Source organism: Lytechinus variegatus, chromosome 2 (genome assembly GCF_018143015.1).
Source record: "Lytechinus variegatus isolate NC3 chromosome 2, Lvar_3.0, whole genome shotgun sequence".
NCBI classification, from domain to species: Eukaryota; Metazoa; Echinodermata; class Echinoidea; order Temnopleuroida; family Toxopneustidae; genus Lytechinus; species Lytechinus variegatus.
In genome coordinates this window covers 45,833,023-45,851,126 of record NC_054741.1, presented here as the reverse complement: position 1 = coordinate 45,851,126, position 18,104 = coordinate 45,833,023, and the positions used below count along the sequence as shown (strand labels likewise).

Sequence of the window (18,104 nt, the reverse complement as noted above, 5' to 3'; positions counted from 1 at the left end):
GTGCTTACTTTGAATACTACTCTAACTCGCACAAGATGTTCAGTGATACATGGTTACTCTTATGTCCACTTTTTATGAACTAGACCAATAAACTTACAGAGATATGATGGTCATTCAACAAAAAACCCCAAAATGGCCAAAGTTCATTGACCTTACATGACCTTCGACCTTGATCATGTGACCTGAAACTCGAACAGGATATTCAGTGATACTTGATTACTCTTATGTACAAGTTTCATGAATCAGATCCATAAACTTTCAAAGTTATGATGGTAATTCAACAGATACACCCAATTCGGCCAAAGTTCATTGACCTTTGACCTTGGTCATGTGACCTGAAACGCGCACAGGATGTTCAGTGATACTTGATTACTCTAATGTCCAAGTTTAATGAACTAGACCAATAAACTTTCAAAGTTATGATGGTAATTCAACACATACCCCCGATTCGGCCAAAGTTCATTGACCCTAAATGACCTTTGACCTTAATCATGAGACCTGAAACTTGCACAAAATTTTCAGTGATGCTTGATTACTATTGTGTCCAAGTTTCATGAATCAGATCCATAAACATTCAAAGTTATGACGGGAATTCAACAGATATCCCCAATTCGGCCAAAGTTCATTGACCCTAAATGACCTTTGACCTTGGTCATGTGACATGAAACTCATGTAGGATGTTCAGTAATACTTGATCAACCTAATGTCCAAGTTTCATGAACTAGGTCCATATATTTTCTAAGTTATGATGACATTTCAAAAACTTAACCTCAGGTTAAGATTTCGATGTTGATTCCTCCAACATGGTCTAAGTTCATTGACCCTAAATGACCTTTGACCTTGGTCATGTGACATGAAACTGTAATAGGATGTTCAGTAATACTTGATTAACCTTATGGCCTAGTTTTATTAACTAGGTCCATATACTTTCTAAGTTATGACGTCATTTCAAAAACTTAACCTCAGGTTAAGATTTGATGTTGACGCCGCCGCCGCCGTCGGAAAAGCGGCGCCTATAGTCTCACTTTGCTTCGCAGGTGAGACAAAAACAGTGAGGGGAGGAGAAAAATAAACGAAACCAAACATTTGGAATACTTACCATGCAGAAAGTCCTTCAGTCGCATTGTTAGTAACCACAACAGTACAGAAGCCTTTCATTTTTTCTTCATCCATCATCTTCTTCAGTTCCTGTAGAAAATCGTGAAAAAGGGTTCATCAATATCCTCTCTTTCAAGGGCTCAGTAATTTTTCCCATGTTTTTTTTTACAATATTAATTTTCTGATATCACATAAACTTTTGTATCACCTTTTAAAAAATGAGGTTTAGAATTTAACAGTTAATTGACATTATGAACAATGAATAAAAATGAGTAATAGGATTGCATTAAAATCAATACAGGGTCCTCCTATTCATTCAACTTTTTTTGACCAGCTTTAATAAGCCCAGCACATACCTTAACAGCCATTTGTGACAGCAGTATAACGATCAGCTATGACTTTACATGTACTTGGTAATTAATAAAGTTTAGATAGTTCAGTAGTTTTAATAGTTGATTGCATATTTCAGTATTATATTATCATCTCATAATTACATACATCTATATAAGGTATTCAGTATTTCAGTTCCAAAATCAATCACAAACTGGTTAAAAGGGACGTGGTGGACTTCTCGTTTTTTTTTTTACTGATACATGTAATCAACACTACAAGGTTCTGTGTCATAAAAGTTGTCATCAAAAGAAAACACCAAATATCAGTACAAATTCGCTATCAGCAAATCATAACTTAGTTTTATAACAAGTGGAATGCCTCTGGCCGTCTCACCTGCATCACGCGGTTCAATATAGCAGCAGTGCTGACTTTGAATACTACTCTAACTCGCACAAGATGTTCAGTGATACATGGTTACTCTTATGTCCACTTTTTATGAACTAGACCAATAAACTTACAGAGATATGATGGTTATTCAACAAAAAACCCCAACATGGCCAAAGTTCATTGACCTTACATGACGTTTGACCTTGATCATGTGACCTGAAACTCGAACAGGATGTTCAGTGATACTTGATTACTCTTATGTACAAGTTTCATGAATCAGATCCATAAACTTTCAAAGTTAGGATGGTAATTCAACAGATACACCCAATTCGGCCAAAGTTCATTGACCATTGACCTTTGAACTTGGTCATGTGACCTGAAATGCACACAGGATGTTCAGTGATACTTGATTACTCTAATGTCCAAGTTTAATGAACTAGACCAATAAACTTTCAAAGTTATGATGGTAATTCAACAGATACCCCCGATTCGGCCAAAGTTCATTGACCCTAAATGACCTTTGACCTTAATCATGAGACCTGAAACTTGCACAAAATGTTCAGTGATGCTTGATTACTATTATGTCCAAGTTTCATGAATCAGATCCATAAACTTTCAAAGTTATGATGGGAATTCAACAGATATCCCCAATTCGGCCAAAGTTCATTGACCTAAATGACCTTTGACCTTGGTCATGTGACGTGAAACTCATGCAGGATGTTCAGTGATACTTGATTAACCTTATGTATAAGTTTCATGAACTAGGTCCATATATTTTCTAAGTTATGATGACATTTCAAAAACTTAACCTCAGGTTAAGATTTCGATGTTGATTCCTCCAACATGGTCTAAGTTCATTGACCCTAAATGACCTTTGACCTTGGTCATGTGACATGAAACTCTAATAGGATGTTCAGTAATACTTGATTAAACTTATGGCCAAGTTTTATTAACTAGGTCCATATACTTTCTAAGTTATGACGTCATTTCAAAAACTTAACCTCAGGTTAAAAATTTGATGTTGACGCCGCCGTCGCCGTCGGAAAAGCGGCGCCTATAGTCTCACTTTGCTTCGCAGGTGAGACAAAAACTGAAAGTTGAATAAACTTGTCATCAATAGCAAATACCAAAAACAAATTCACCCTCAGAAAATCACAAACAAGTTATATGAAAACGAGCCCAAAACCAGCTTTACATATTATGTCTGTGGAAGCAAATACTGAAAACTGTTTTTTAAAATTTGTTTTGCATCATGCAAACAAAATTTCATTTAATTTGGAAGTGCATTGGTGAAGCAATATGTCATAGGACATTAAAGGTCAAGTCCACCTCAGAAAAATGTTGATTTGAATCAATAGAGAAAAATCAGACAAGCAGAATGCTGAAAATTTTATCAAAATCGGATGTAAAATAAGAAAGTTATGACATTTCAAAGTTTCGCTTATTTTTAACAAAATAGTTGTATGAACGAGCCAGTTCCATCCAAATGAGAGAGTCGATGATGTCACTCACTCACTATTTCTTTTGTTTTTTTATTGTTTGAATTATAAAATATTTTAATTTTTACTAATTTGACAATTAAGACCTCCTTGCCTGAAGCACAAAATGTTAAAATAACGGAATTCCACATGTTTAGGGAGGAATGAAACTTCATTTTACATGACAATGACGAGAAAATCAAAATATTTCATATTTCATATAATAAAATACAAAAGAAATAGTGAGTGAGTGATGTCATCAACTCTCTCATTTGGATGTAACTGGCTCATTCATATAACTATTTTGTTGAAAATAAGCGAAAGTTTAAAATGCCATAACTTTCTTATTTTACATTCGATTTTGATGAAATTTTCAGTTTTGTGCTTGTTGAATTTTTCTCTTTTTATTAAAATCAAGTTTTTGTTGGGGTGGACTTGTCCTTTAATAACAAAACATGATGATTGCTTGTGTAATATTATGTGCAGTAAAATTACTAAAATATCCATCTTTCAGATTAATTAGCAAGACAAATTTTCATTTGCATGGAGAAGAGCACCCCCCCAAAAAAAGTCAAGTTATGAAGTACATGAGAAAAATTGTATGTTTGATTACACAGAGGTTCTTTTTCATCATCGAACAAAATATTTACAATTGATTTCATGGCAAAAATATACAATTAATTATCAAAATTAAATGATCAGTCACTCGGCTTTGTGTTACAGGACATCAAAGATGATATGAAAAGAGAACACAGTGATGTCTTGAGAAAAAATGTGAACAAGAATTTTTTTTCTTTACTTTTACTTACATATAATATAAACTATTCACACTTTTCTAATATGCTGTTTCATGGTATAAACTCCCTTCCCGAGTTCAGGCTAAAGTTAAATTGAATTTAACACTTGCTGTCTTGTTCCTTTTACTGTATCATATATTAATGCATTTTACATTACATGAAAGAAAACTCTCCCCTTTCAAGAAGGAATGGAAAAATTACCAAACACATGATTAATTTGATTTAAAAATCTATTAAGAATCTACAATTTGTTTAAACAGGAACACATCAAATCTGAATTTTAGTTTTGCATTCAATCTCAAAACAATGTTGAGCAAGGTGAATATTATAACATCAAAAAAACACACAAACCAAAATTAGTAAAAAAGTCATGAAATGAAAGTGTTTCCTTACACATTATACTACACAAATAATACATCAATCAAATAGAACAGAATTTGTAGGAATAATAAATATTCAAATGTAACACATTAGATATTTAGCAAAATACAAGAAATATCAATGTATTTTTTTTCATATGAAGGGGACAGGGTATAAACCATAATTTTAGAAACCCTGGTATCTACACTCACAAAGGATGACATTCAAAGTAATAAGTATCACTAGGTAAAAACGTATGTTAAAAAAAAAACTTATATAAAAAAATTGCAGAAAGAATTTCAGCATTTCACATTTTTTAAAATTTATGATCAGCACTCTACATGTCAGCATTCATTACATTAATTTGATTGTTTCTATCATGAATACATAATGAGGTAATTGGTTTTCTCAAATGAAATTGCCTAAATGTCTATTGAACAAATTTCAAACTGCGTAGTTGTATGTATTTTGGTTCTTAAAAGCAGAAATTCACCCATGAATATCATTACACTCCAAGAACGAATCTCAGAAAAAAAAGAGACCATAAGAAGTTTCAGTGAATAATATTAATACATGTATCAAACAAAAGTGAAATGAATGATGATGAATAAGATATTGCAATGAATCATTTTGAATAATTAGATTGTATTTGAAAAGCTTAGTTTTGCTAGTGAGCTATGATTGTGATATATTATACATACAAATGAATGCCATTAAAATGTTTTCTGTCAAAAAGGGCAGAAGCAATAGAAAATGGTAGAATATTTTTCCAGCATGGACAATGCAATTTTGAAATTAGAGGGATGATCCAGTAACAGTTAAATGAATTTCAAGAATTTGTTGAACAATCAAATTTTAGAATATTGATTTTAGCTGCTGGTAAATCAACCTCAGATGGATAAAACATGGATACAAAGGTAAAATTAGGATTAATGTCTTGAACACATGCAATAACATGAAAAAAATTAAATATTGATGCAAGTTATGTTAGTAGTGGCTCTATGTGAGCAATGAATGGATTTGGTATGCCTTTTCATTGAAACTGCATGACAACAGATTTCAATCAACTTTCATCAATCATTTTTTATTCAAAAATGAATAATAATTAGATTGACTTAAGGTTGACAGAATTTTGGGCTGCACAATATCATATACTGCAAATGAAGTATCCAGTTCAACTTTAAAATGATGATGAATAATATCCTCTCTCTCTTTGATACTCTTCTTTCTACCTGTTCTTCCACTTATCTCCCCCCCCACTACTTGGAAAATCATGGGGAAAAAATGGGCAGTTGGCCCTCTGCCCCTCTATGAAAATGACATAGTGCATCATTGGAAAACCAAACATCATTATTCCTTAGTCCGCAGTTCATTATTCCGCAGTATTTCAATATTATTGGATATTGTAAAGCCCAATAAGTTTTGCAGACATGCATTTTCAGTGTGATGAAGGAAACTAATCACCGGTAGAGAGTTAATGCATCAGGTAATAGCATGGATGTTAAACTAAAACTAAAGGTTTTTTTTCCCAACACACAAGTAAAATCTGTTCAACAAAAAACTTATCATGCAAATGAAATCTTGGATGATGGTAATTGTTAAAGTGAATAGAATTTGAACTTTGTTGAGCCAAAAGTGAAGAATGAAATCAGACCTCACCTCCCTGGCGGCTTGTGCTTCTCCGTACCCCATCTGATTCATGTCAGATTTGTGGGTGTGAGGTTGTTTTGGAAAGGAGACATGGTATTCAATACACATATTTATATAATCTCAACTGTTCTTAAAGAAATTCAACTTGGTATTTCACTTGTAAAATATAGAAGAACTCAAATAAAAGTGAATCAATACAAATTACACAAGTAAAATGGAATGAAATACTTTTCAAATATTTTTGTGATTAAGAAAATAACATCATCCAACTCAATAAAAAGACAGTTGATCATGAAATAAATGTTTATCTGGAGAAGAAATTGAATATTTTACATTATGAATTTCTTTTCAACATGATAAAAAAATCCATTATTTAGCAACAGTTATGTAGTTATTTGCATCAATCTAAATTAGGGAAGAAGGGATTTTGCAGGAAAATCTGAAACAACTAACAATTTCTATCAGATAGGACATATAAAATATTTTACATATATGCAAGTTAAAATTACAGAATCAAGTTGGAGGTAGACGGATTTGGAAGCAAGGGGTTTCAATATAAACTTAAGGAAGGTTGAATTATAAACAAATGAGAAACGGAAGAGTTATCTATCTAAATGTATACTAAAGTAGTTCCCATGCATGGTAATTCATGTTAGTAGTATCTTACTGGATGCACAGTGCATAGACAAGAAAACAAATCTCCAAGTCATATACATGTGAGTAGTGAGTAATTGTGAGAAAACCAACCCAACATGGCAGCAAGCAATATTATAGTCTTTAAGCTGCTGGTACATGATTATTATTATTAGAATACTTTGTCATCCTTCATGATCCTTGTTGTCTGCAACAAAAAGTGTTTCTTTGCATGGGTGTTGTAGATCACCTCAACTGCACTCTGCCCAATGTTCAACATTGTATAACTAAAATTCCTCATTCAGACTATAATGCGACAAATCTCAGCACCATTTTTCATAGTGTTCAAACATGAATGAAACCTTCCCTCACTAATGACAAAACATTTGAATGATCAAGTAAAAAAACACCCCTAAATGTCCAGTTTTTATTATGATGTAAGTAGTTATCAGCAAAGAGCAAGCTTATATTTGTATGAGCTAACTTGTTTTAATTTGCACTATTTAATACATTGGTACCTAGTTCTTGTGATCTTGCAACAAATGAAGTTGCTGGCCTCTGCAACACTTTTGGGGATTTTCATTTCATTTTCAAACTTTGCCGTGCCATATCAGAATGGGCCTTGAATTTTCACTTGTATGCTGTATGGCATATTGTAAAATTAAAATTAATCTACGGTCTTCATATGAAACAAATTAACCCACTAAGATTTGAAAATTCATAGTTTCTTCAAAAGAGAAATGTTAACAGGTATATGAGCACAAGAATGATTTTCAAAATATACCACTTGCATGTAAAAAATCACAAGATCACGTTGCATTTAATTCAGCTTCAACACTGAAACTGTTGCCTATAATACCATTAATGGTACACTTACTGTTATATGGTATGACAATCTGCTTATGAAGACAATTCAAGCATGACCCTTTGGAACATACATGTACAGAACAAATATTTCATTAATAAATTCCTTCAGCTTAGGATGCCAAAATATTTATGCAACAGCGTACTGTGTAAGTCAAAGCTGGACATGACATCAAGCTCGATAGCGTCGGCTTTAATTAAGGCATTTGCAGATGTTTCCACAACCATGATATATAATTTTTAGTCCTAAACAAGTACAGCTTTGTATGAGACAGGAATCTTACCTGCTGGGCGGCTTGGGATTCGCCATACTTGGTGCGGAAATCTCCTTCCAAAACAGAACCAACTAGTGTTAAACCCTTGCCTGAGAAAGGGGAGGGGGAAGCAAAAGGCTCATTAAAAAAAATAAATCATTGTTGGGTTTAAGATGTCTGACCAGTTTTTAACTCGAGCACACATCATATAAGATGTTGTTTGTTTCAACTTTATTTTATGACAGAATATTCATTTTTTTTAAAAATTTCTTTAAGCCTTTCCAATTTTTTTTTATTGATTCAATAATGTCACCGATTATATTTGTCCATCATTCAAAATTTCTTATCTTACCAAACTGTATTAGCCACTACATCACATTTCATAAACCAACTCTTGAAAAAATCAGCCTCATCAAGTGCCCTCTCTGGCAATTATATCATTTCTCTCTGTCCTATGAACACAAATTTACATCTTTGGTTATTGTATTTCAGGAAGCCCTAATGAACACAGTATCCTGAAAAATTATTTCAAACCAAAATAAAAAAAAAGCATTTTTCTTTATAATGCAACAGACAAAATACTACTATCTAAAATATATCACATTTCAGATGATAAGTTTCACACAACATGCATCTGTGATCTATCGCCATATTTGTCAATGAATTTGAACTTCAAAAATAAATTAGCTTTACAATTAGCAATACTTTACACACACTTTTAGAATTTCTCTTACGTAAAAAGTTTGTTTCCTTTTAACCTTAAATACCATCAATGGAATTTCTGGATGAGAATGTGAATGAAAACCAGGGAATATCCAAAAAGGAAATGATGCATATGGAATCTCAATCAGTTTGTAGCAATGACATACCGATGTCTATTTAATCTCCCATTTATTCTTATCTTATTATCAGAACCCAACTGTCTACTTGTGAGTAAAGATTTACAGGAGCTATGTTCAGATGGTACTACTGCACCTAAAAATACCAAATCAAATAATTAAGTTAAACAAGAAACTTATAAAACACAACTAAGTTCTTCAAATTTACTTCATATCCAAAGTGTATAAACACAAATGACTCTGTTTACGATTTTCAGGTTAAGGATGAGATTTGATTTACCTTGAAACAAGTTTAGTTTATTAAAATGTTATATTTGATTTCTTTGCTTTTGTCTACAATGCGAGCTCAAATGACAGAAAGATCAAGTGACTAGACTTGTTGTAAACTATTCTTCTAAAATGCAATCACAAAAGGCTGGTCATATAAACAAATTCTTTAGGTTGCAATTACCTGTAAATACACCACAGGTGACACTTGTGACAACCATAAGGTTACCCCCATTTTCAAACTATAGAGTTTAGTAAATATAAACTTTTTGACTTTGACAGATTCTTGTGTAAACATATCTTATTCATATACTAGTGACTTTAAAAATAAACTATTCTACTTTGACAGCCTCTCATGCGAACATATCCTATCTGTAATAAAGATGTGCTATTAGAGATAAACATTGCAACATGGGATATAGCAATGGTAACTACTTCCTGCAAGATATTGTCAGTCAAAACAAGAGTTGAAGGTCACCCAGTGGGCCTGTCACTGCAATCAGTAAATCGCTTTTAAGCAATTCAGGACATGTGAGTTAATCTTGTGATAATGCCAGAAAGATAACTATTCACTAAGTCATCAAATGAAAGCTGTGTATTTTACTGTTTCATATCTGATTACTTAAAAAAAAACCCTCTCTATTCAGCAAGAAATTCTTTAAAGGACAAGTCCACCCAAATAAAAAGTTGGTTTGAATAAAAGGAGAAAAATCCAACAAACACATCACTGAAAATTTCATCAAAATCGGTTGTAAAATAAGAAAGTTATGACATTTTAAAGTTTTGCTTAATTTCACAAAACAGTTATATGCACATCCTGGATGGTATGCAAATGAGCAGACAGATGATGTCACCTACTCACTATTTCTTTTGTATTTTATTACATGTATATGAAATATGAAAAATTCTGATTTTCTCCTCATCGTCATGTGGAACAAACTTTTAATCCTCCCTGAACATGTGCAATTATGAAATATCAAAAGGTGAAGCAAATGGCTATCTGGCAAATATATCTAGTCCTTTAAGAACTTACATACATCACAAGTGGAATGCCTCTGGCCGTCTCACCTGCATCACGCGATTCAACATAGCAGCAGTGCTGACTTTGAAAACTACTATAACTTGCACAAGATGTTCAGTGATACTTGGTTACTCTTATTTCCACCTTTTATGAACTAGACCAATACACTTACAGAGATAGGATGGTAATTCAACAAATGCCCCCAATGTGGCCAAAGTTCATTGACCTCACATGACCTTCAACCTTGATCATGTGACCTGAAACTTGCACAGGATATTCAGTGATACTTGATTACTCTTATGTCCAAGTTTCAAATGTCAGATCAATAAAATTGCAAAGTTATGATGGTAATTCAACAAATACCCCCATTATGGCCAAAGTTCATTGACCTTTGACCTTGGTCATGTGACCTAAACTGCGCACAGGATGTTCAGTGATACTTGATTACTATTATGTCCAAGCTTCATGAATCAGATCCAAAACCTTTTAAAGTTTTGATTGTAATTCAATAGATACCCCCAAATCGGCCAAAGTTCATCAAACTTGCAAAGTTATGATGGTAATTCAACAAATACCCCCATTATGGCCAAAGTTCATTGACCTTTGACCTCGGTCATGTGACCTAAAATGCGCACAGGATGTTCAGTGATACTTGATTACTATTATGTCCAAGTTTTATGAACTAGACCAACATACTTTCAAAGTTATGATGGTAATTCAACAAATACCCCCAATTCGGCCAAAGTTTATTGACCCTAAATGACCTTTGACCTTGATCATGTGACCTGAAACTTGCACAGGATGTTGAGTGATACCTGATTACTATTATGTCCAAGTTTCATGAATCAGATCCAAAACCTTTTAAAGTTTTGATTGTAATTCAATAGATACCCCCAAATCGGCCAAAGTTCATTGACCCTAAATGACCTTTGACCTTGGTCATGTGACGTGAAACTCATGCAGGATGTTTGGTAATACTTGATCAACCTTATGTCCAAGTTTAATGACCTAGGTCCATATATTTCCTAAGTTATGATGACATTTCAAAAACTTAACCCCAGGTTAAGATTTTGATGTTGATTCCCCCAACATGGTCTAAGTTCATTGACCCTAAATGACCTTTGACCTTGGTCATGTGACATGAAACTCTGATAGGATGTTCAGTAATACTTGATTAACCTTATGGCCAAGTTTCATGAACTAGGTCCATATACTTCCTAAGTTATGATGTTATTTCAAAAACTTAACCTCAGGTTAAGATTTGATGTTGACGCCGCCGCCGGAAAAGCGGCGCCTATAGTCTCACTCTGCTATGCAGGTGAGACAAAAATGATGACTTGGCTAAATTTGTAATAAAATTGGTATCTAAAGCATTTGGCAGACTATTGAGTGTGAAAGAAATAACCCTATTATTTTCATAATTACTAAAAGTGGAGACAACCTTATATATTTCTATCTATCAAGCCATGATTTCTCTGGAGTCCATACCTGCTTTAAGTTGACTGGCAAAGGTGAGAAGTCTGCGATGTTTAGGAACAAGGTCATTGTTCAGCTTGCATAGAACCAAAATCTGAGGACTATACAACAAAAATAATGAAAACAAAATGCGAGTGAATTAATCATGACAATGGTGGTGATGAAAACAACAATACCTACTACTACCATTTTTTAAAAAAAATACACCGCGGCTGTAGATAAACCGCACCCCCAATTCTGGACTCTTGAAAAAAAATTTTTAGGAAAATTAATTTCAGCTAGAAATACCCTGTGTCATATTCTATATATATATATATACGTGTATATGAAGCAATATTTTCATATTCTCCATGGAAATAAAGCAATGAAATATAGGAAAAGTGGTTATTTTTGCGTTGCAAAGTGTTTGGGTTCGCCTAAGTATCAATCCTCAAATACAGTGATTTCTTCATTGGAAACATGGAAAGGTAACTTCCAGTTTTGCGCATGTGTGTGGATATGGATTAATGCAAGAATTTTCCATAGGCAATGCAAGGCACGCACAACTACGGTACACCGCCTGACCAAGGCAATCATCACATGCGCAGCAATGTTAACAAAGCAACACAATTATGCATAGCGTATGCAATGGCAGTATTTACCGCCTTCAGATGAGTTCGCCACTGCACAATGTATTATCTGTGTATTAAAAATTTTGTACATTGCTATTGGCACTAAAAAGCGTAGTAATAAAGGTCAAAAGCGTAGTCGTGTAATTTGGTGTGAGAAGCATGAAAATTATGCCTTTTCCTAATAGTTGGCAGCTCTGCATTGGATCATTATATTTCTTCAAAAAGAGCTATGCGACTGAGCAAGACTTAACTAACAAGATACATACCGCCAATTTTTGGTGTGAGGGGGACCTTCCTCAAGCTTAAGTAGACTGTAGCGAGCAGCGGTAAGGGAAAGACCACGCAACCCGTCTCCCCATTCTTTCTCAGCTCTACAAGACAAAAAGCAGGAAGCAGTTTATATATATACCACTGGAACACAAAGTTGTAAAAACACCACAAAAACAGATATATATAGCTTAAAAGTAAGTTCATATCTAAAGAGAATAAATTACAGAAAAAATAATAATAATAAAAGCAAAATTAAACTTGATAAAATTAAATTGGTCAATGCTCCTACACATTGACTAACTTCTTTGTAAAAATATAATTGATCCATCATGTAATGTACGAGAGGGCACACACTAAAGCAAAATTTTCACTGTTCATAAGATATTCCATAAAAGCATGTTGGTTTGAAAGTGGCAATTTTATTTTAGATTTTGATAAAGGCATCAATCCACAAATTGCCACTCTCTACCCAGATGGGTACCTGGTAAGATGCATGAGCCAATGTAGTATCCATAGCAATGGAGGTCAGACACTCTTATACAAAAATATTATTCTACATGTAGTCATGTACATGCTACAGGCCTGACTTGGTTTCTTACCCTTGATACTCGATGTACTTGTAGATGAAAGCAGCCACTGCGATGGCACAAAGGGCATAGTACCAGCTGGAGATGAACATGAGCGCGATGCAGAGGGATAGACCAAAGAAAGACAGGATCCAGTGGTAGAAGCGGAATCGGGGTCTCCAGTTAGGGGTCTTCAGGAGGGTCTGAAGGGCACAGGCCAGGTTGACAAAGGCATAGCACATGAGGAAGAACCTGAAGAATTGAGATAAAAACATAACAAAAAGGATATCAGTACAATTTCAAGGAACCCAATGGAGAAAGATTAACAACAATCTTAACTTAACTCCAAATATCAAATGCAACTTGATTTTCAACCAATAAAAAGTGTATAAAAAGTGTATATTAAGAAAATTGCACTTTCTTTAATTTGCATTCGATGCAACTTTTTCAGGAACAGGCCCAAGCAGTGGTAACATATAGTGTTCCATGACTGTTGACCCAGGGAGAATCGCTACGATAGCACCCACGCCGTACGTTTGTCTGAAGTCTGAAATATTAAACCACACAATGAGCACATAAATCTGAATTGCAAATAGATTAATTTTAATCTTAATTGTGAAAAGATCATCATTATTTAATCTATCATAAGTGAACATACATGGTGATGATTGGAGCAACCAGATCCAGACTTGCGATCAGGATACCAATCTCTGAGATGAGGGCCGTCAGCAGCAGGGCCCATGTAGGTTCTCCCGTTGCAGACCCCCTCCCAAACGGAGACAGGAAAGGGATGATGTTGTCCTTCGCAATGGCCTGGAGGAGACGTGGTGCACCAGTCAAGGATTGGAGCCCCGCCCCAACAGTAGATAGGAAGGCACCAATAAGCACCACCCACACTGTCGGGAAGCATACCTCAGCAGCTATGAGACCTCCACCTATAGCTTGACCATACCTGAGGTAGAACAGATGCGCATACCTTTATCTAAATGTTTTCATAAAATTACATATAAGTGCAGGAAATCTTGTTTGTTAAAGAATTGTCCATGAATTCATTACTGCCTAAACCATTGCTCTTGATTCTAAGGCTAGCAATGTAAACAAGAAAAAATGCAGAAAAAAATTAATTGCATTTGCAATGCTATATGGGTCATCATTCCTTCATGAAGGCTAAAAACTCAAACTAACCAATACACCCACTTAACTGGTAATGAAATGAAAATATAAAGTCGCGAAATGAAAATAAAAAGTCACTATTTGAAAATACACATTGGCAGCATTTTATTAATCAAAATTGCATTCATATTTACTCCTTTTTCATGTTCATATCGAAGTAAGCAATAAGAGGGAACAAGTGGAATGCCTCTGGCCGTCTCACCTGCATCACGCGGTTCAATATAGCAGCAGTGCTCACTTTGAATACTACTCTAACTCGCACAAGATGTTCAGTGATACATGGTTACTCTTATTTCCCTTTTTTATGAACTAGACCAATAAACTTACAGAGATATGATGGTTATTCAACAAAAAACCCCAACATGGCCAAAGTTCATTGACCTTACATGACCTTTGACCTTGATCATGTGACCTGAAACTCGAACAGGATGTTCAGTGATACTTGATTACTCTTATGTACAAGTTTCATGAATCAGATCCATAAACTTTCAAAGTTAGGATGGTAATTCAACAGATACACCCAATTCGGCCAAAGTTCATTGACCTTTGACCTTGGTCATGTGACCTGAAACGCGCACAGGATGTTCAGTGATACTTGATTACTCTAATGTCCAAGTTTAATGAACTAGACCAATAAACTTTCAAAGTTATGATGGTAATTCAACAGATACCCCCGATTCGGCCAAAGTTCATTGACCCAAAATGACCTTTGACCTTAATCATGAGACCTGAAACTTGCACAAAATTTTCAATGATGCTTGATTACTATTATGTCCAAGTTTCATGAATCAGATCCATAAACTTTCGAAGTTATGATGGGAATTCAACAGATATCCCCAATTCGGCCAAAGTTCATTGACCCTAAATGACCTTTGACCTTGGTCATGTGACGTGAAACTCATGCAGGATGTTCAGTGATACTTGATTAACCTTATGTCCAAGTTTCATGAACTAGGTCCATATATTTTCTAAGTTATGATGACATTTCAAAAACTTAACCTCAGGTTAAGATTTCGATGTTGATTCCTCCAACATGGTCTAAGTTCATTGACCCTAAATGACCTTTGACCTTGGTCATGTGACATGAAACTCTAATAGGATGTTCAGTAATACTTGATTAACCTTATGGCCAAGTTTTATTAACTAGGTCCATATCCTTTCTAAGTTATGACATCATTTCAAAAACTTAACCTCAGGTTAAGATTTGATGTTGACGCCGCCGCCGCCGCCGCCGTCGCCGCCGCCGTCGCCGTCGGAAAAGCGGCGCCTATAGTCTCACTTTGCTTCGCAGGTGAGACAAAAATTGTAATAATTGCCAATTTGAATAGTGGAAATTCTCTACCTCTATTGGTTAAATGAACACTTTGCTTGGTGGTATTCTAATGAGAGTCTTTGTGTCAATACCAATTAAAATACCCATCTTATTCATTGGAGAAATTAAAAAAACAAATGTACTATAACTACACGACTACATGTATAATGATGCCCATCGCTAAAGAATGTGCTGTCATTGCTATGCTACAAAATTTCAAAGGAGACAGAGGAGTCATTGATAGCTTGAAATGTAAAGAAATTTATTTTTGAAAACAAATGGGAAAAACCAGAAGAGGAGAACTCACTTGTCGCGCAAGACAGGACCAGCAACAGTTCCAGAGAAGAACAAAACAGATGAAAGATCTAGAAAACGAGGAGGTGGTTAAGGATTGAACACTCTCTTTCTCTTTTATGCAATAACTACCATCAATTTGATCATTTTTGCTCACCCCAATAATCCTTATGATTTTTAATACCATCATTTATCAAAATTGTGTTTCATCATCATGATGGTAATGAATCATGATAATGTATCACTATGTTAATCACCATGACCATGGACCTACTGACCAACATCATCTACTACCTTCATCATTTTTCAAGTACAAGCTGTATGGTGGATGCAGCAGCAGCAACAGTGGCTGTAGTAGTAGTAGGCATAGCGGACCATTTTTAAAACTCTGTTATTTTTGCTTTAAATTATTTTCAGAAGATAGGGTGGAAGAAAAGAAACACAGAGCATTTATTTTTTTCAAATGCAATTTTTCTTTCAAAAGTTATGCGAAAAACAACTCAGTATTTTTTTAAACAAAATCATTGTGTTATAACTGCCCAAACACTTAAGTTGGTAGAAATGTAGACATGCTACAGAGAAATAAGAAGAAATTGGTGTTCAAAATTTTTATTTTTGGGGTAATAAAGCTTGAAAAGCTAAAATTACATATTTATATTCTGGAATAACCCATTTGGTCACTAAGTCAGTTATATCGCAGTCACTCCATTTTGACTACTGCTGCAGCTGCACCAAAAATACTTGAATCGTATATCAAATGAATTGGTATATCTTCAAAATTACTAATCTGATACACACTTTTTCATATCAGAGCAAATTCAGGAGAAAAAATACATTTCTGTACCTCTGAACGTTTTTTTCACGGTCGAGCCACCATCTAGGAAAAATTCGGACATTGAATAATATATTCGAAATATATCCCTGGATAGCTGTTAGTGTTATTTACAGAGTTCTTACGTGTGTCACTGGGAAAAGATGTTAAAAAAGAGCCTTGCACCTCCAATTGGTTTCAAAATTGTGTGATGCGGAGACTAACAGTGCGAATGCACCGTTCAAGCTGCATTAACCATATCGGTAAGGTACATTTCAAGTCATATCTTTTTTTACTTTCTCATGAAAGACAAACATGAAAGCATACATGTCGGGGGAAACATTCCTCTTCCGTAAAAATGGTGATTTTATATCTAAACATTAAAAACATTTAATGAAAAAACATGATTTCACTTCCAATACTCTCACTTACTTCTCAAGAATTGTCAACAAAATATGCACAAGATCACTCGCATGGTTTTAGTCAGCTGAATTTTGAGCAGGCACCAGTGACATGCCTAGTACTAATCAATCACAAACTTCATTTTCAACACCATCATAACCACGTCTTTTCAGCTTTAATTGTAGGTAGACCAAGTGGTAATGAAACCAAGTGATAATGAACCCCAAATGGTCATGAGACCTTCTTGCAATAACACCATGTACCACTTGCAAATAATGAAACACACACCCAAAATATTTCATCCAAACAGCAATATTTCATCATAAAATAACGTAAAGTGTTTTTACACCACACAGGTATATACTATCAAAGGATACAGATCAAGCTGGTTGTTAGGATTGCTCCAATGGTTCCTCTGGGTATTGAATACTGTGCATCCTTGAGGTCACCCGATCGGTTACTACCTGCCATAATACCTGGGGGATGTAACATGAAGAGATACAATCGATATCAACAACTGATTTGTGTACAGATTGCAATAGACTTACAATTGCATCTAATTATAATGATTGTTTTATCTGACGTTTCAGCATACTGATGAATTGGTGGTACCATGTAAAATCCATTACAAAGCAAAATCACAAAGCATGTTTAAAAACAACAAATGCATAATATAAAGACATGATTGATGATGATAAATAGAAGAACTGAAACAAATGCTCCTTCAAAATTTGATCTCCTTTTTAATTTTTCTAAAGATATAGAAATGGCATTGGGGTTGCAATAGATTTCTTGAGGGTATAAAGCAAAATGTGATAAAAAAAATATGGTGGGTGTCTGGTATTTAGGTCTTATTGTACATGTACATATTTTCTATGAGAGCAGTGAGAAGCACAATAAAATACAATGGACTTAAAGGAATGTAGATACTTTAAATCTAACCATGAAACAAGGCATAAGCGATGTTGTCTCGCCCACTTATGAAAATAACCAGAAATATCGCGATTTGCAATGGCACGTAACAGAATTGTATCAAAAGTTTATTGTGAAATACATGTAACTGGGATGGAATAACATTTGTCATAAGAGTCTTGCACGTAAACTTCAACGTTGACCTAAAAATGACCTTTGACTTTGCCATGTGACCTCCAACTGTAGCATAACATGCAGGTCTCCCAAGTACACCTACAACCCAAGTTTGGTTTAAA

At 34.5% G+C, this 18,104-nt stretch overlaps 1 protein-coding gene across 6 annotated transcripts in view; it reads right to left on the bottom strand.

Annotated features, from left to right (window-relative positions):
- LOC121408151 (solute carrier family 12 member 4-like) overlaps positions 1-18,104 on the bottom strand; it is a 70,320-nt gene that overhangs the window by 11,168 nt on the left and 41,048 nt on the right. For 5 of the 6 annotated variants that reach the window (XM_041599490.1, XM_041599491.1, XM_041599492.1 and 2 more), the window contains 9 exons: positions 17,274-17,372; positions 15,697-15,754; positions 13,563-13,856; positions 12,938-13,156; positions 12,335-12,439; positions 11,470-11,558; positions 7,885-7,964; positions 6,113-6,145; positions 1,100-1,188 (listed from right to left, as the gene is read on the bottom strand). In XM_041599490.1, the coding sequence (XP_041455424.1) occupies positions 1,100-1,188; positions 6,113-6,145; positions 7,885-7,964; positions 11,470-11,558; positions 12,335-12,439; positions 12,938-13,156; positions 13,563-13,856; positions 15,697-15,754; positions 17,274-17,372 (1,066 nt within the window). The remainder of the gene's footprint in view (positions 1-1,099; positions 1,189-6,112; positions 6,146-7,884; positions 7,965-11,469; positions 11,559-12,334; positions 12,440-12,937; positions 13,157-13,562; positions 13,857-15,696; positions 15,755-17,273; positions 17,373-18,104) is intronic. The other variant, XM_041599496.1, reaches the window with a different exon arrangement.